General features: G+C 48.1%; 1 protein-coding gene across 3 annotated transcripts in view; it reads right to left on the bottom strand.

Moving 5' to 3' along the window:
• The window catches only part of MPZL1 (myelin protein zero like 1), a 64,955-nt gene extending 55,245 nt beyond the window's left edge, over positions 1–9,710 (bottom strand). For 2 of the 3 annotated variants that reach the window (XM_039241873.1, XM_039241875.1), the window contains exon 1: positions 7,665–7,746. In XM_039241873.1, coding sequence (XP_039097804.1) covers positions 7,665–7,731 — 67 coding nt within the window. In that variant the 5' untranslated portion in view covers positions 7,732–7,746. Of the gene's footprint in view, positions 1–7,664; positions 7,747–9,537 lie in introns of those variants that run through there. The other variant, XM_039241874.1, reaches the window with a different exon arrangement.
• Between the last annotated feature and the right edge of the window lie 9,690 nt (positions 9,711–19,400).

The raw sequence follows: 19,400 nt of genomic DNA, 5'->3' as shown, positions 1-19,400 counted from the left end.
GTCAAGTGAATTAAAGCCTTGAGTCATAAAAACATAAAGTTACATGTCCTTAGTCATTCCCAGCCTTGAGCCTGTTTACAGACCCAGAGCCCCGGAATAAAGGGGAGGCCAGGTCCAAACGAGCATCAATCAAAAAAGGGATTTGAGTGAAGGCATTTAAGCGGCAAACCATTAGCTTTATGTACCGAAATATTTAAAGAACTAAAAATGTGTTTTGTTGTTCTTAGTATCAACAGCAGTAAAAGAAAATGTCAGAGATACAATACTGCGCAGGCCCACAACGTCTGATTGAAAACCCTTGGGGCCAGATGTGTTTCAGACGGAGACTTTTTCAGGTTTTAAAAAATTAATACAATGCATACAGTATATATTCTACACCGGCCTCGGCAGGGCCCCAGGCAGCAGCCCATGACCCAACACGTTGGTATGTCTGCAGTGAAACACATGATCAGTCACTGAGGGTGGGATCCTGACTAAAAACAGTCTCTCATTAGTACAGGTCAAATCCTGCCACCGAAAGAGTTATGTCAAAGTTCGAAAAAACGTTTCGCCTTCCGGAGATCTGGAAATTTCTTTTTTTTTTTTTTTTTTTTTAAATATTTTTATTTATTTCTAGAAGAGAGAGAGACAGCGTGAGCAGGGGAGGGTCAGAGAGAGAGGGAGTCACAGACTGAAACAGGCTCCAGGCTCTGAGCTGGCAGTCAGCACAGAGCCCGATGCGGGGCTCGAACCCACGAACCGCGAGATCATGACCTACGCGAAAGTCGGACGCTTAACCGACTAAGCCACCCAGGCGCCCCTGGAGATCTGGAAATTTCAAAGCGCAGATAAGAGATGGTGCAGCTGAAGCCTGAGAACGAGAAACTGCCCCTCGGCAGGTTCTGTCCCGCAGCCTGTGTGCGGGAGCCCGATCCACCCGGTGGCAATGGGTGTCGCCTCGCCTCATTATCAGTACATTCTCCGCTTGTCAGGGTGTCAAACTCAGCAAGCCTCACCCGGGTTCGTCTACACAGCCGGTCACTGGGGGGAGAATTAAATTCCTAACAGTGGGAAATGAAGACAAAGTGCCCAGGAGTTCGGAGAGGAGGGCTGGAGCTCCTCTTGCGGCTGCGTGGGGCCCCAGGGCCTCTGCCAACAGGGTGCCCGGGAGGGGTGCAGGCGCCGACCAGCCTCGGCTGCGGACTCTCGGGGCCTGTCTGGACGCCCCGCAGGGCAAGCCTGCCACTAGTCTAACTGGGAGAACTCGGCCCAGGCCAAAAGGTAAAGGCTCGGCGGCTCGGCCCACACGCAGGGCCTGCCCAGGGACCCGTCTGGGCCCAGCATGCAGTCAGACACCTGGTTAAGCGGATTCACACTGTGTCCCAGCCAGAAGGGTCAGCGTAAGGGTGAGGAACCTACAGAAATCACTCAAGATTACAAATCCCTGAGGACTAGGGGCACCTGGGTGTCTCCGTCCCTTAAGCATCTCACTCTTGATTTTGGCTCAGGCTGTGATCTTGAAGTTCATGAGTTCGAGCCCTGCATCAGGCTCTGCGCTGACAGTGCTGAGCCTGCTTGGCATTTTCTGTCTCTCCCGCTTACTCTCTGTCTCTCTCTGTGTCTCCCTCCCTCCCAAATAAATAAATAAATATTTAAAAATCCCTGAGTAGTCAGAGCATTGGGCGGCCCAGGTTTCGCACTGTTAGTAAGGATGGCTTCAGCACGGCAGCTCTGCCTCTGCAGAGTACAATCTGCAGTGTGGAGGCACTGACATTCTTACACAAACATTACCACAGAGAGAAGGAAATTGGTGGATATCCCCGGACAGAGTCAAGATGCTCTGTAAACATTTCAGATACGCCAAAGGCCTCCTAAAAAAAATGCATAGAGGCTTTGCAAGAGAAATTCTATAATACAGCAGAGAAGTGGCAACTAACTATATGCTTTGAGCTCCAACTCTATCATATACTAGCTTTATGTGACCTTGGACAAGCTACACAACCTCTCTGATTCTTAAGTTTCCTCATCTGTAAAATTCATAAAAATAATAATCATCACACGGAATTGTAATGAGTAGATGTGAGAATGCGTAGAAGTTGCTTAGCGAGGCCCGGCTCACAGGATGCACTCAGTCCGTGAAGGCAGAGCAAAAGACAACATGGCTAATTCTCTTTCCAAACTTCTAAGGACTAAGACACAGGAACTATGAAGGGCAGAGAGAGAGCAAGTAGCTAGGGAGAACTTCTGAATTGATATTCTGTCTATATAGATACGGGCTGTGTGTGTGTTGTGTGTCTTCTACTATCTATAGTTATACACACACACACACACACACACAACACACACACTTAACCATTCAGGAGATTTCAAATATTTGCATTTTAACACATTTTTCTCTTAGGAAACTGAGTCCTTTACCTATTACTTGTGTTTCCAAGCAACACCCTTTGAAGAAGGCTATGTAGCAACTACAACCTGAATGTGACGGAAGAGTAACTAACTATAAAACACGGCCTGGCAGAGACGCATAAAATTCTCACTGAAGCTTAGTCTACAATATGGCACCTTCAGTTTTCCAAGTGCTATCTGGAAAAAGCACAAGATTATGTTAAAGTGACATAACTCCACACTGTGTTCCTTCATGTTTGAAGAGAAAAGAATAACACATTTCCTAATTTCGATCAAAGCATTCTTAAAGATAATTTTTAAATTCTTTTTAAAAGCTTATTTACTTGAGAGACAGAGAGTGAACAAAAGCATGAGTACAAATAGGGAGGGGGCGGGGAGGGTGGTGGAGAGAATCCCAGGCAGGCTTCACCCTGTCAGCACAGAGCCCAGTGCAGGGCTCATACCCACAAGCCGTGAGATCAGGACCTGAGCCCAAGTCAGATGGTTACCCGACTGAGCCACCCAGGCATCCCCCAGAAGTGTTTTTAAATTGTACATAGTAGATTCCCAAGATCTCAAAGTAGAATATCAGAGTCCTAGTATAAACAATGTTTGTTGCAAATTCATCAAAGTTTACTTGGTTACAGCATGATACTGACAGAGCTCAAGTTGTGGATTTCAGTCTAGGTGACAATTACCTACAATAATAAATAACTTAAGCTCAGTAAAGACCTAGTACATTTCTGAGCACAATTAATGAAAGCTAAGGACTGAGTAAGGTGTATCAGTTGCTAGAAAACTACAGTTAAGCCTTGAACAACACCACTCAACAGCAGGCCATTAGCAGTTAAGTTTTCAGGAAATTAACATTATATACGAATTTTCAACTGTGCGGGGCAAGGGGGGGTGGTGTCAGCGTCCCGAACCCCAGCGTTCTTCAATGGCCAACGGTATTCCAACCACACACCCAGTCAATCAGAGGTATTGCAAAGCATCACAATTTCTAAAGAGACCCCTGAGTTGGAAAGAAAAATAAATAAATAAATCACTGAAGACGTTATTAATGTAACTATCCTTCTTTTCTTGATAAAGGCTTAATGGGACCAAGAGAAAATTATAAGTGAATGAAAATTATAGCACCCACATGCACTCAAAAAGAGAATGAATGAAGAGGTTTAAGGGCAAAGATATAAAGGTCCCAAGAGAACGTTAAATTTCTCAATTTAGGCACTAGGAATGGGCACAAAGCCAACTGATGTCTCCTTCTCGTGGCAAAGCCCCAAGGCTGTGGTCTGGACTTTAAGGCACTGCTGAGGTCAAGCACTTGCAAAATAAGACTGGAAAAGGCAGAAAGGCAATCACTCAAGATACATGAAGGCTTCATGTCTCCTCGGCCATAGGGACCCAGACCCAGAGCCTTACGACACTTCAGACCTCAGGGGATGCTTCTAGTTTTCCTAATAATTAAACTACCTTTGATGGGACCTAAAGCCCAAACTAATCCATGAAATTTCTGTCAGAGCAAACCCTTTATTCTCTCTTTTCAACTCATGCCAGTGGTTGTAGAGAGTAAAACTAAAATCTTCACAAGGTTTAGTACATGTGAGATGCATGTTTCACACAGAAAATTCAAAGTCTCAGATAAAATATACAACTTAAATAAAAACACTGGCCTTGGGGCCCCGCCAAAGATTCTAATCATCCAGGAAAAAAGCAGCCTCAGTGGGAATAGAAAGGAATGTGAGAAATATTTAACAGGTAGGCCAGCATGTTCTAGAGGGAGGGCATGCAGCAGTATTTCTGAAAAGCTGTGTAGATCGAGTCTTTCCCAATCAAATTACATGCTAAAAACTCAGGAGGAAAGATCAACCATCAGTGAAATCCCACATGTCCTTTGTGAGTTTAAAAAATACTTATTTTGGGGGGCCCCTGAGGGGCTCAGTCAGTTAAGTGGCCGACTTCGGCTCAGGTCATGATCTTGCGGTTCGTGGGTTCGAGCCCCGCGTCAGGCTCTGTGCTGACAGCTCAGAGCCTGGAGCCTGCTTCCGATTCTGTGTCTCCCTCTCTCTCTGCCCCTCCCCTGCTCACACTGTCTCTCTCTCTCTCAAAAATAAATAAAACATTAAAAATAAACAAATAAATAAAAAATACCTATTTTGTAATACACGTACATGCTCTACAGTTTTATTAATTCTGCAAATTTTCATAACAGGTGAATCCTATTTCCTTCAAAGTGGTGACTGTCAGGAATGTCCGTCTGTCCTTCATTATTCATTACTGAAGCACATACATCCTGGGGAGAAGCCAGGCTCCCCACTGCACCCACAGTAACTCAAACAGCACCAGGCACGCAGGTGTCCGGGAAATGAAATGCATTAGGACTCTGTGTGGTTGTTATGAAAACACAGACTTCCGTTTCACTTAGATCTCTGTCACTTAAGAGTTGTCTTTAGGGGCGCCTGGGGGGCTCAGTAGGTTAAGCTTCTGACTTCGACTCAGGTCAAGATCTGACGGTTTGTGATTGGGGATTTGAGCCCCGCGGCTGGCTCTGTGCTGACAGCTCGGAGCCTGGAGCTGCTTCAGAGTCTATGTCTCCCTCTGTCTCGGCCACTCCGCCTCTCTCTCTCTGCCATCTCTCTCCAAAGTAAATAAACAATAAAAAAAAAAAAAAAAAAAGACTGTATTTGTTTCTTCTTTTGGCAGTGTCCGAGCCGAGTGGCTATGCCAGAGGCAGGGGTGAGAACAAGTGGTAGAAATTTTTTGTAAGACTAAGTTTTCTTTTATTATCCCGGCTGGTAACTAAGTAAAAGGCTGAGGGAATTAGTACTGAGATCAGTGGCCTTTCAACTGCAGGGACGGTGTCTCAAGTCTAAATCGTGGCAACAAGGATCAAATAATTTTGAATATTGAAATCAAAAAGTCCTATTGACAAAACGGGCTACAACAAACATGATAAAATTACTTAAATATGTAATAACTAGTAATTCCAAAACGATGCCATTTAAAGTAGTTGAAGAGGGCGTCTGGCTGACTCAGAAGAGCATGCGACTCTTGATCTCAGGATCACGCGTTCAGGCCCCACACTGGGTGTGTGGAGATTACTTATATAAATAAAACTTAAGGGGCACTTGGGTGGCTCAGTCAGTTGAGTGTCTGATTCTTAGTCTTAATTTTGGCTGAGGTCATTTTCTCACATTTCATAGGTTCGAGCCCCATGTCAGGCTCTGAGCTGACAGCAGAGCCTCCTTGAGATTTTCCCTCTCTCCCTCTCTCTCTGCCCCTCCCTCACACACTCTGTCTCACTCAAAATAAATAAATAAACTTATAAATAAACAAATAAAACAAAAAAGGAGTTAAAAAATGTTAATTTATTGCATATATTTTTGAATATGAAAGAGTGAAAATAACCAGATAATACATGAAGTCACACTTGGGAAAAATATTCCTTTTTTTCAAGAAACATTTACTGGACACCCGCTATGTGCCAGGCTAAATCCCAACTACACATTACAAACTACTAACAGTTATCAGGACATGCGTATGCCTCACTGCCCTTTAGCAAACATTAGCATCCGTCAAATCCACCGTGCTAAGCACCAGGAACATGTATACAAACCAGACAAACACTATCTCTGTCCTGGGTTCTCAGAGATGAAGAAAGAAAAACCAAAGAGTTAGAAATTACAAAAAAGAAATAAACAAAGGATGAGGAAACGGTAAGAGGGGACTCTTCTGGATAGGGTGGTTAGAGAAAGGCCTCTCTGCAAAAGCGACATTAAAAAAGAAATGTTTATTTTTGAGAGAGAAAGCACATGTGTGTGCAGACGAGCAGAGAAGGGGCAGAGAGAGGGGGGGCCAGAGAATCCCAGCAGGCTCCGCGCCGTCAGCACAGAGCCCAACTCAGGGCTTGAACTCGCGAACCTTGAGATCATGACCTGAGCTGAAATCAAAAGTCGGTCACTTAACCCACTGAGCCACGCAGGTGCCCTTGAAAAAGTGACCTGTAGGCGCTCACTGATGCAAAGGAGACGGCTCTGGGCAGTTCTGGGGAAACAGTAGACCAGGCAGCAGGGACAGCAAGTGCAAAGGTCCTGAGGGGGGAAATGAGTGTCAAAGAGAAAAAGATGGCAGTGTGGCTTGAATATAGTGAGCAAGGGGGTGAGTGACACAAGCTGAAGTCAGGGAGGCAGGAACCAGGTCACACAAGGCACGTGTGGCCTTGGGGAGAAGCTGGCATGTCATTCAGACTGTAAGGGGAAGGCCATTACGGAATGATTACATTTTTCTAAAAATCATTCCTGCAGCTGGGTGAAGAATGGATTAAGAAGAGGCAAGATAAGGGAATGGGGAGACCAGCTGGGTGATTCTGCCTAAAATTCTACAAGTGGACTATTGGCCGACAGAAAAAAAAAGTGGCAATGCGGAGAGGGCCGAATGGATGCGGGGCCTGATGAGGGACAGGGCGGAACGCAGGGTGGGTCCCGGGCTTCTGGGATGAAGGCTGGCGCCACGTGCTGAAAGGGGGGCTGCAAATCGCCAAGCTCTGTCCTCCACACGCGGTGTCCGTTCCCGGGGAAGGGGGACCAAAGACATGAGCAGTGGCAAGAGCAGAGAGCCCTCATCCGACGCTGGTCTCCACCTCCTGCCCGGGCCTTCCTTCCTTCTTCATGTAACCCCATTCTTCCGGTTCTTCCTTGATCTCACCAGGCCTTCTCAGGCCCCATGCAGCCAGGGGCTCTGGATCCCCGCTTTTTCCTTCAATACACTCTCTGAGGGGACCTCAGCCAAACCAGTCACTGCTTTTACTATCTTACGTGATATCTCCCAAATCTGTATTTCCAGAACTTTCTCATCTCTCCAGCACCGGCGATCCAACTGTCGTCTGCCCACCTGTATTAGGATGTCTCAGCAGCATTGAAAACTCAACAGACCCCAAAGGAACTTCATCCTCATTTCCTCACACGCCATCCCCTCGTCCCACATCCTGTGAGGAGCCCCACCTGCCAAAAATGGGCTCAGCTTCCAAGCCCCAATCCCTAGAACCGCCTTACACTCCTCTTTCAAGCCGACAGCAAATCAATTTCCAAGTCCAATTAAATTTATTCTCTAACTGGCTCACGCATGTATCCTCTCTTCACACCCACTGCTTTACCTCGTGCCCCCCTCTGGACGATTGCGGTCGCAACCCCCCCCCCCCGTCTCAGCCTCACCCCCCCCCGCCCCGGCCTTCAAGGCTCCGCGGAGAAAGAAATGCTTCCCAGCCTCCCACAGTCCTTGGGATAAAGCTCCAGGCTTACAAACGGCAAACAAGGTCCTCTGCGAGTTCATGCCTCTGGCTGGCTCTCCCACCTCGACCGCGCCCATCTCCCTCCCAGGACACACTCCTGCCTCCCCCCACCGACCTTCCAGGAGATCCATTCAGGCCTCTGTGTACACGCTTTCCATCCAAGCACGTCTTAGATCACGTGCTTCTCCCACTGAACTGGAAATTATGTGAAGGCAGGGACCATCCTCCTAAGAGCACTTCTGGTGCTTGATACTTAGAAGGTGCTTCATAAGTGTCTGCTGAGTAACTATGTATCTGGATCACATTCAGGAAGGTTTTCTATAAAAATGAACTGTTAGGTACACCGTCCATGAGCAGGAAAAGAGGACTTGGCAAGAAGGAACATTCAACAGTTTTCTAAAATTAAGCTAATGTTTGTTAGCTGCTGACACTTACACATCAGTATCCACCTTCCATTACTGAAGAGCTGGGCACACCCAAGGTCTACGTAGCTATTATGCTGATGATCTTTTCCTATTAATACCCATTAATATTCAGTTGTTCAGTTCTGCTTCTTTTAGTACCTTGAGCCTAATGAAGATCGTCCTGACGTGGCCCTCACTTGCAATGTCTGGCCTCTTGTGCGTAATTCTGTCTGAAGCCCACAAGATTTCCGACAAACCTTAGTTTGAGGCTATTTCCTACTTGTTTACTTAAAACACAAATATTGGTACGATCACCAACAACCCTCCCCCCCCCCCAACCTTTCTTTCCCCCTCAGTAGAGAGATTTACACGGAACGGACTGTCTTACGCGTACAACATACATCGTCATGGGGACTGAGACTTCTACGTTTACACCTCACCACCGCTGGAATCACTGGTTAAATGATAGTTTTCCTGGTTCCGGAGATTACAGGAAGGGCTATTCCAGGAAAGAAATAACTGAGTAAACTTGTATCCAGTCACAGTGCTGCAACTGACATTTTGAGAAACAAAAGAAATGAAAAAGGCTACGTGGTTCCCAAGGGCTGGCTCTCCCTATAACCATTACTTAACCACGTTCTGAGGCCGCGAATCCTCCGCTTTGAACAACAGCACAAAAAAGTCCTGTGGCCAACGTTTCAGACGCCCATAAAACAACTCCCCCAACGCAATAAATCGAGCCTCGGGTTTACCTTAGGTTGACCCATGAAATTGAGCAGGAAAAAAGGGTCATTTGAGAAAAATATAAAAGGAAAAGGGCCAAACGGGCTTTTCAATGTCCTGCCTTTCGATAAACTGTGGTGACTCTGCCTGGAGTTATTACGGGTCTGACCAAATTCTTTCAAGCCAGGTCACTGCAGGAGTGTCCCAGTCTCTGCTCCGGAACGCGGTCCCTCGGTGGGCGCTCTGCAGGCCACCCGGGAGGCGCCCGAGACCCCAGGGCTCTTCCATCGCGAGCCTTAAAAAACGGATCGGAGCCTCCGAAATTGAACTCACAAGATGAAACAAAACATTCGCTCAAAGCGGGGAAACACACCAACAAAGGCCTCGCAAATGAGAGCCTCACAGCCGCCCGGCCACCCCGCGGAGCGGAGCGCGCGACCCCGGGCTCCTGAACGGGGGTCCCAGGCGGGCTCCGGCGACCCCAGCTCCCCGGGCGGGGAGGTCAGGCGCCCCCGCCCGCCCGCCGCCCCGACAGCCCCCAGGGAGGAGCAAAGTGGGGAGCGCGCCCCTCCTCCCGCACACGCAGGGGTCGGGAGCAAGGCAGGCTCCGCACCCCCCCCCCGCCGGCCCCAGAGCGCGCAGGCCGCGCCCCCTCCCCACCTCGGCGCCCGGCGCGCAGGGCCCGCGGCCGCCGCGAGGGAAGGGCGCCGACCCCCGAGGCCCCCGCCGCCCCGGCCCGGCCCCGGCATCACTCACACAGCGCGAGCGCCGCCGCCAGCACCGACCACAGCCGGCGCCCGCGGGCTACAAGCGCCGCCTCGGCTCCGGAGGGCGCTGCCATCGTCCCGCCGCCGCCGCCCCGGCCCCGCTGCGCTCGGCTCGGCTCGCGGCAGGGACTCAGCCCCGTCGCCGCCCGCGCCCGCTGGCACCTCCACGCCGCGCTCCCCGCTCTCGGCCCCACGCCCGCCCCCGCGGCCCGCTCATTGGCCGGCCCGGCGCCCTGGCGAGGCCGCGATTGGAGGACACCGGCTGCCCATCACGCCCTCTCTCCGCAGGGCCCGCCCGCCCCGCCTCCGGTCCCACCCAGGCTCCCGCCCAGGCTCCTTCCCCTGGCGCCCGAGGCCCGCGGCTCCGGCGGCGCTGGGCTCCCGGCCGGCCCTCCGCCCGCGCCGGTGCCCGCCGGTGCCCGCCTGCCGTCTCCGCCGCCTCGCGGCAGGTCGCGCCCCGCGGGTCTCTGCCCGGCGCCTCCGGGCCGCGGGCCTCGCCTCCGCGTCAGCCCTTCGGCGCCTCCCGGAGCCTCACCTGAGGGAAGGCGGCAGTCCGTTGACACAGGAACGAAAACGAGGGGGCGCGGCGACGATGCCGCCGCCCGCGTGGGGCGCGACCCCGCCCTGCCCCTTGCGAGGCCCGTCCTCTGCCTCCACCGGGTAATTTGTGTCTAAACTTGAGAAATGTGCCGGCCTGGGAAGAAGTCTCCGTCTTGCCCGGAGCTCCTCTCGGGAGCACTCCCTGGGGCGTTCCCTCCCTGGGTGGGATCTGGGACTCTTTCTGCCGCCCGGAACCCGAGTGAATGTGCTTTTTGTTTGTTTTCCTTCTGTCCACAAAACGTCCCTCCGCGTGTCGATAAAAACGGGCGTGGGAAGTTTCCGGCCCTGAAGTGCGTTGAGGACTCAGCTCGGCTACCTTCGCCCGGGCAGTGCCCTGTGCCCGCTGGATGCCCAGTGCATCCTGAAGAGTGTTTGGAGGGGTCCGAGTGAGAAGGCCCACGAGGGAAGAGGAGCACGAAAAGTTGGCGGTAAATGAAGAAGAGAATCTGGGGCGGGGAGTAGAGTGAAGGAAGGAACAAAACGGAGGCAATTAGGACAAGTGTGGGGAAAAGCCTGGTGAGAAAACCCAAATGCAACCTCCCATCTCAGGGTTTTGTCTAAAGTCACCCTTATAAACGTGGGTCCTGATATTTTTGCTCTTTAAGCCTACGCACCTTGTACTGAAGCTCATAATAATTAGCATGAGTGAGAGAAAACTAAAAAAGCATGACAGCGCTTTGCCCTATTTCCCTGAGAAGCGAGTTCCTAGCGAAGTGTGTCTGGAATGTCGTCGGTTGGATAGAATGCAAATGCATTCAGTGAGTAACTACTATGTGCTGTAGAACATCTAGGCTTTATTCCCAAGAAGTGCATACACCACCAGTGTAGACAAACACTACTAGATTTTTAAAAATTTTTAAATTTATCTTATGAGAGAGAGACACAGAGTGTGAGCAGGGGAGGGGCAGAGAGAGAGGGAGACACAGAATCCGAAGCAGGTTCCAAGCTCTGAGCTGTCAGCACAGAGCCGGACACAGGGCTTGAACCCATGGACCACGAGATCATGACCCACGCCAAAGTAGGACATTTAACCAACTGAGCCACCCAAGTGCCCCAGTACTAGAGTTTTTTAAAATGCTTGAAGAGAAGGGTAAATAAAGGAGAAACCCAAGGCCAACAGGGAAAGTGGTTCTTAAAGACACACGTAATGTTACAAGTTTCTCTGACTGTGATGTACCCGAACACACATACCTTCCCCTTCTGAAAACCACTGGCCCAAGAGACGTGTGGGAAAGGTAGATGCAGAGAGGATGTGGCATTTGAGACGGACTTTAAAGGATGAGTATAGGTTCACCAGAAAGTAGCAGGAAAAGCAAACTCAAACGGGAAAGCAATACCAGCTCCAAGAAACAGTGGGTAAATCCTGTGTGGTTTGGAACTTCAAAGAAGTGAGGGAAAGAGAATGCTGCGATGGAAAGAGGATGCTCTGGGCATCTTTTGAAGAACCCTGGGTTGTCTTTATTGCATGGGCAGTGGGGAGAGGAAGGGGAGTGACAAGGTCAAGTCTGTGTTTTACGAAGGTTACCGCTGCAGCAGACAAGGTGAGAGGGAGGAGAGGTGGAGGGGAAGACAAGAAGTGGAGAAACATTCCAGTGAGACAGTGACAGGACTGGGGATCAATTGGATGGGAAGTCTAATCAATAGAAAAGAATCCAGAAAGACAGATGTGACCTCTAGTTTTTGCCCTGAGTAGAGAATGGTACTACCAGGCAACCAAAACTAAGAGCCAAGGAATAGGGGCTCTTGGGTGGCTCAGTTGGTTGAGTGTCTGACTCTTGGTTTTGGATTGGGTCATGATCTCATGGTTTGTGAGTTCAAGCCCTGCATCCCTGCTTGGGATTCTCTCTCTGCCCCTCCCCTGCTTGCTCTCTGTCTCTCTCAAAATAGGTAAATAAACTTATATGTATCAATCCCTATCAAAATAACAGCAGCATTCTTCATAGAGCTAGAACAAACAATCCTAAAATTTGTATGGAACCACAAAAGACCCCGAATAGCCAAAGCAATCTTGAAAAAGAAAATCAAAGCTGGAAGCGTTACAATCTTGGACTTCAAGAGGGATTACAAAGCTGTAATCATCAAGATAGTATGGTATTGGCACAAAAACAGACACATAGACCAATGGAATAGACTAGAGAACCCAGAATTGGACCCACTAATGTATGGCCAACTAATCTTGGGCAAAGCAGGGAAGAGCATCCAATGGAAAAAAGACAGCCTCTTTAGCAAATGTTGCTGGGAGAGCTGGACAGCCACATGCAGAAGAATGAACCTGGACCACTTTCTTACACCATACACAAAAATAAATTCAAAATGGATGAAAGACCTAAATGTGAGACAGAAAACTATCAAAACCCTAGAGGAGAAACCAATCAACAACCTCTTCGACCTCAACCGCAGCAATTTCTGACTCAACACATCTCCAAAGGCAAGGGAATCAAAAGCAAAAATGAACTATTGAGACCTCATCAAGATAAAAAGCTTCTGTACTGCAAAGGAAACAATCAACAAAACTAAAAGGCAACCGACAGAACGGGAGAAGATATTTGCAAATGACATATCGGATAAAGGGCTAGTGTCCAAAATCTATAAAGAACTTACCAAACTCAACACCTGAAAAACAAATAATCCAGTGAATAAATGGGCAGAAGACATGAATAGACATTTTTCCAAAGACCTCCAGATGGCCAACAGACACATGAAAAGATGCTCAACGTCACTCATCATCAGGGAAATACAAATCAAAACCACACTGAGAGACCACCTCACACTGGTCAGAGTGGCTAAAATGAACAAATCAGGAAACTACAGATGCTGGTGAGGATGTGGAGAAACGGGCACCCTCTTTCTTGCACTGTTGGTGGGAATGTAAACTGGTGCAGCTGCTCTGAAAAACAGTGTGGAGGTGCCTCAAATAATTAACAATAGAACTCCTCTGTGACTCAGCAGTAGCACTACTAGCAATTTACCCAAAGGACACAGGAGTGCTGATGCATAGGAGCACATGCACCCCAATGTTTATAGCCAAATTGTGGAAAGAGCCTAAATGTCCATCAACTGAGGAATGGATAAAAAAGATGTGGTTTAAATATATAAGGGAAAACTACTTGGCAATGAGAAAGAATGAAATCATGCCGTTTGCAGCAACGTGGATGGAACCGGAAGGTATTATGCTGAGTGAAATAAGTCAGTCAGAGAAGGGCAGATATCATATGTTTTCACTCATATGTGGATCTCGAGAAACTGAACAGAAGACCATGGTGGGAGGAAAAAGGGGAAAATAGATACAAATAGAGAGGGAGGGAGGCAAACCACAAGAGACTATTAAATACAGAGGACAAACTAAGGGTGGATGGGGGCGGAGGAGAGGGGGAAATGGGTGATGGACATTGAGGAGGGCACTTGGGATGAGCACTGAGTGTTGTATGTAAGCCAATTTGACAATAAATTATATTCGTTAAATAAATAAACTCGTTAGTAAAAAAACAGAAACAAACAAAAAAACCTCTTTGACCTTGGCAGCAGCAATTTCTTACTCAATACGTCTCTGGAGGCAAGGGAAACAAAAACAAAAATGAACTATTGGGACCTCATTAAAATAAAAAGCTGCGCAGTGAAGGAAACAATCACCAAAACTAAAAGGCAGCCGACAGAATGGGAGAGATATTTGCAAAGGACATATCAGATAAAGGGTTAGTATCCAAAATCTATAAAGAACTTATCAAACTCAACATCCAAATAATCCAGTGAAGAAATGAGCAAAAGACATGAATAGACACTTCTCCAAAGAAGGCATCCAGATGGCTGACAGACACATGACAAAAATGCTCAACATCACTCATCATCAGAGAAATACAAATCAAAACCACAATGAGATACCACCTCACACCTGTCAGAATGGCTCACATTAACAACTCAGGCAACAACAGATGTTGGTGAGGATGTGGAGAAAGAGGAACTCTTTTGCATGGCTGGTGGGAATGCACACTGGGGCAGCCACTCTGGAAAACAGTCCATTTTTGAGTTTCCTCAAAAAATTAAAAATAGGGGCGCCTGGGTGGCTTGGTCGGTTAAGCGTCCGACTTTCGCTTAGGTCATGATCTCGCGGTTCGTGGGTTCGAGCCCCACGTCGGGCTCTGTGCTGACTGCCAGCTCAGAGCCTGGAGCCTGTTTCAGAGTCTGTGATTCCCTCTCTCTCTCTGACCCTCCCCTGCTCACGCTGTCTCTCTCTCTCTCCTAGAAATAAATTTTAAAAAAAATTAAAAAAATTAAAAATAGAACCCTGTGACCCAGCAATTGGACCACTAGGTATCTATGCAAGGGATACAGGTGTGCTGTTTTGAAGGGGCACATGCACCCCAATGTTTATAGCAGCGCTATCGACAATAGCTGAAGTATGGAAAGAATTCAAATGTCCATCAACAGGTGAATGGATAGAGAAGATATGGTATACGTATACAATGGAGTATTACTCGGCAATCAAAAAGAATGAAATCTTGTCATTTGCAACTATGTGGATGGAACTGGAGGGGATTATGCTAAGTGAAATTAGTCAGAGAAAGACAAATATTGTATGACGTCACTCATATGAGGACTTTAAGATACAAAGCAGACGAACATAAGGAAAGGGAAGCAAAAATAATATAAAAACAGGGAGGGGGACAAACATAAGAGACCTTAAATATAGAGAACAAACAAAGGGTTACTGGAGGGCTTGTGGGAGGGGGATTAAGGAAACTACTCCTAACTTGGTTGTAAATTAAAAAATAAATTAATTGGGGCGCCTGGGTGGCTCAGTCGGTTAAGTGTCCAACTTCGGCTCAGGTCATGATCTCACGGTTCGTGGGTTCGAGCCCTGCGTCGGGCTCTGTGCTGACAGCTCAGAGCCTGGAGCTGCTTCAGATTCTGTGTCTCCCTCTCTCTCTCTGACCCTCCCCTGCTCACTCTGTCTCTCCCTCTCTCTCAAAAATAAATAAAACATTACCCCCAAAAATTAATTAATTAAAAAACCACGTGTGTGTGTGTGTGTGTGCGCGTGCGCGCGCGCGTGTGCCGAGGAAGAGAAGCTGGTCTGTGAGGACACCTAACGAGCTGGGCCTAGCTTCCAGCCCCAGCCAGCTACTCCCCTGCACTGCACCCCTTGGCATTCTCTCCAGTCCCCCATAGCCTGGGCGCGACCCCCACAGGCAGGGAACCCAGGCCAGAGGGAACAAACAAGAACACTTGACCATGAGGTGTCTCGCAGGGGGCGGCCTCTGCCGTGCTTTCCCTCCGCGTACCTGCAAGAGCTCAGATATTTCCAGAACTTCCACAACCACCTGAAAGCGGACAGAATGAATTTCCCATGAACACCCTTTCTAGAGCCTTTCATCGGCTCCTTGTTGCCCTTAGCACGAAGTCCCAGCACCGTGGCCGGCACGCACGCCCCTGCAGACGGCGTCTGTGAGCTGCTGCCCTGGGACCTCTGGCCCGCAATCCAAAGCCACTCGCAGGTCCAGCCCCGCCTCTTCACGCCCGCAGGGCTCTGTTCTCGCTGCTTCCTCGGCTTCGGGCCTCCCCGTGCCCCTCGGGCAACGCGTATCTTCTCATGTTTCACCACAGGAGCGGAGGGTGATTTCCTCTAGAAAGACTGCCCGCAGTCTCTAACGTCTGCCCGCGCTGCCCTGTGCGCCCTGACCACTGCCACCCGCTGCGCCTCTGCACTCGTTCTCATTTCCAGAACACCGTCCTTGGGTTTGAGAAGAGGACTCCTCTCACAAGGTCTTTGTGAACACAAATGGGAGTATGTCTTGGGCAGGACGTTCTTGGTAAACGTTACGAGCACCGTATCAGCACCTGCCTGTTACCCACTTACTTGTCTGTGTCCCATATGAAATGGTCCCCCCCCCAAGGAACTGCAGGGACTCACCACACAGGTCTCTGTTTCCCCAGGGCTTCAGACGGAGCCGGGCACACGGGCAGCCTCATCTATTACTCTCACACTTGCCCCTCCTCTCAGCCACACTGTCCTCATTGCCGTTTCTGGAACGTTCCAGGTACACGCCCGTGTCAGGGTGTCTCCACCGGCTATCCCCTCTACCCGCTGGGGCTTCCAGACACGCACCTGACTCCCACCTTCCTGCCCTCCCAGACTTTGCTCTCATGTTATCTTCTCAAAGAGGCCTGTGCTTACCAGCCATTCAGACCGCAAAGTCTCCCCATACAATATAGCTCTGCTTGTATTTGTTGGATAAAGAGATGGATGAAAGATCATTAAATTAATCTAGTGGAGAAAAAACCACCATGCAAGCTTATTTGAGCCATAGTCCTTACACTGTGGTTTCTGACCCTGCTGTAGAAAGCAAATGGGGGAGAGGGGGCGCCTGGGTGGCTCAGTTGGTTGAGTGTCTGACTTCAGCTCAGGTCACGATCTCACGGTTTGTGGGCTCGAGCCCCACGTCGGGCTCTGTGCTGACAGCTCAGAGACCGGAACTTGTTTCAGATTCTGTATCTCCCTCTCTCCCTGACCCTCCCCTGCTCACACACACACACACTCTCTCTTTCTCTCTCAGAAGTAAATAAAACATTTAAAAATTAAAAAAAAAATAACTGGGAAAACAAACGAAAAACTCGTGGATTCCAATCATTATCAGTTAGCCCAGAATCCTCATTCAACAAACCTCCCTCTCTTCCCATGCTTCCTACTTCCTCCTAGAAACTCCCCTTCATCAGCTTAAGCAGTTTAGGCGATACAATCGGAATCAACTGAGGACTTCCAATCAAGTCAGAAAGATCCTTCTTATGGATGGCTGCCTCTGACAAGAAGGGGAGCCTTGGGGAAGAACTTTCCCCGCAGAATCAATAATAAGAAAAAGTCATGTGCAGAGGCTTTCTGATAAGAGTTGTGTACACAGGCCCATTGCCTCACAGCCTTCCTTTTTCATGCAGTGCACAAAAAATGCAGGAGTGGGGCCCTGGGTGGCACAGTCCGTTAAGCGTCTGACTCTGGGTTTTGGCTCAGGTCATGATCTCACATTCATGAGTTCGAGCCCCGCGTCTGGGTCAGCGCTGCTGGTGTGGAGCCTGCTTGGGAATCTCTCTCTCTCTCTCTCTCTCTCTCTCTCTCAATAAATAAATAAATAAATAAACTTTAAAAAAAAAGATAAGGGACACTCAGGAGCATCCAGAGTTAGCAAATATACACGGACAGAATTTTCTAGAGCTGGAATTAGTGGGAGAAATTAGGAAGAGGGTGACAGGCAGCAAAATTTCCAACAGCTATTTGTGATTGTGGCAGAGTCCTCCCCCACCTCCCGCATTCTCGCTGGCGTTCTTTCCCTCCTTGTCTTTTAAGATCTGTTGCTACAGGAATTGGAACACTGTGATCTGGCTCGCGATGGCAAGAGGTTCCTGGAACACTGAGAATCGGACTATTCATGGATAGATAGCAGAGCCAAAGATGGATCCCAGGCCACCACGAAAAAGATTTGCCTGAAGCGAAATCAATTTCGTCAGCATATCTATTGCCAGAATGGCTTGATTCAGGAGGAGGGTTGCATTTCTGCTAGAAGATGCTGATATTTTGAGCATTAGAGTTCTAGTGTCTCTGATGTTTCTGGGCACCAAATTGGGGTAACAAGCATAATGGGGGTGCTTCGAGAGGGGTGGCCAGTAGACGTTTGTGTCACCGGGTTCTTCCTGCACTGTGAGGGGAGTAAAAATCCTTGATCCCCTGTACACTGCGACCTGTGTACCCCACTTCCGCCTCACAGAATCCTACAAGGAAGAACGTCCCTTGCAGAGGTCACAGCTCACGGGTGTTCCTTCACCATGATGCAGATCTATTTCTCACTGGGGGTTAGGCGATTGCTATTCTGAGTTTTGTTACTGAGGGTCTTCCTGCATTGTTGTGAGAGGCAAACGAGACAGCCTAATGGAGCCTGAAGAGTAATAGACAAACTCTTTTCCAATCACTGGAGCGAAGTAGGAGTTAGGAAAAAATCCCTGAAAATACTAATAACTATAGTAAATTCAAATGGGAAAGGAGAGCACTTAATATTTAAGTGTTAAGTGTCCCGGGGACATTTTTTTCCAGTTACATTTTGATGAATAAAGTGAGCTGGCATCTAGAATTAATTAACATTTTAAAGGGTATTCTTATCCTCCTTGCCTTGAGCCCTAAAGAACTCCAGACTCAAGTTAGGACAGTTTCAAATAAAACAAAGCAGGGTGGGGAAAGTTAGAGCTCCAAAACTATAATTTGCCAGTGTCAAACCGTAGGAAGAAGGTTGACAATTCGGTGCCTGGTACCTAGTACTTCTACTGTTTGTTGAATGAATGAGAAAACAGATGAATGAATACACTGATGAGAAATAAAATAAATGAAGAGGTCTATTTAGGCTACCCACCCTTCTATTTGTTGTTGCCCATATGGTTAGTTATTTGTTAGAGAGACAGTTTACCAAGATTTGTATCTTTAAGGAACTTGAAACTAATTGCACCCATTCATCAATTACTTATTGAGCACAAGCTTTGCTTGCATAAGCTTAAATACTAAGTATTTAAGATTTAAAATGTAGTAAACAAGCCATGCCATACAGATGTTGGGACAATCGGACACCAATTACAATGAATTATACAACTGGTCGCCAGTTATACAGATTCCAGTGTTGGTGTCTTGTCCTCCAGTAAATCATGATTAGAGAGACGAGAGTGCACCCCAATTATATGCCACATACAACTGATTTTTAATATGTTAAAGGATTTATCAGGGAAGGTTAGAGTTTGGGAAGGTTAGGGTTTGGGATTTATCCAAAAGGAAAGAGATTTTCCAGCTGAAGAGAACAGTCTGAGTAAAAACAAAAGATGGGAATTCACAAGTCTTGGACAGGTGGCATTTTGAACACTCGGATAAAAAGTAGTCCAGAAACGACAATTTTACTATTATTGGAGAGCGCAAGGTCCAGAACACAGTAAGGAAAAGTGTCTGGAATTTTCCTGCCACGGGGACATTGCAACAGACACCTACTGCGATCCATTAGCGATGAATATAAACAGAATTCTGGTTTTCGGAATGAGAGGTAAATATTACACTGGTAATGAGACCGTTTTTTCTTTCTGTGTCAGATTCTTAAGGATAAAAAGTTGATAAAGAAAATAGAAAGCTGGAGAACACGAACACGAGAACATTATAAACACGATATAGAAGCAACCACTTGGGGGCGCCAGAATAAATTTCTTCCTTTAGGATGGCAGGCGGCAGACGACTACATC

This window comes from Hyaena hyaena, unplaced genomic scaffold, assembly GCF_003009895.1.
Source record: "Hyaena hyaena isolate Hyena2069 unplaced genomic scaffold, ASM300989v1 scaffold_201, whole genome shotgun sequence".
Classification (NCBI taxonomy): Eukaryota; Metazoa; Chordata; class Mammalia; order Carnivora; family Hyaenidae; genus Hyaena; species Hyaena hyaena.
This window is presented reverse-complemented; position numbering and strand designations above follow the sequence as displayed.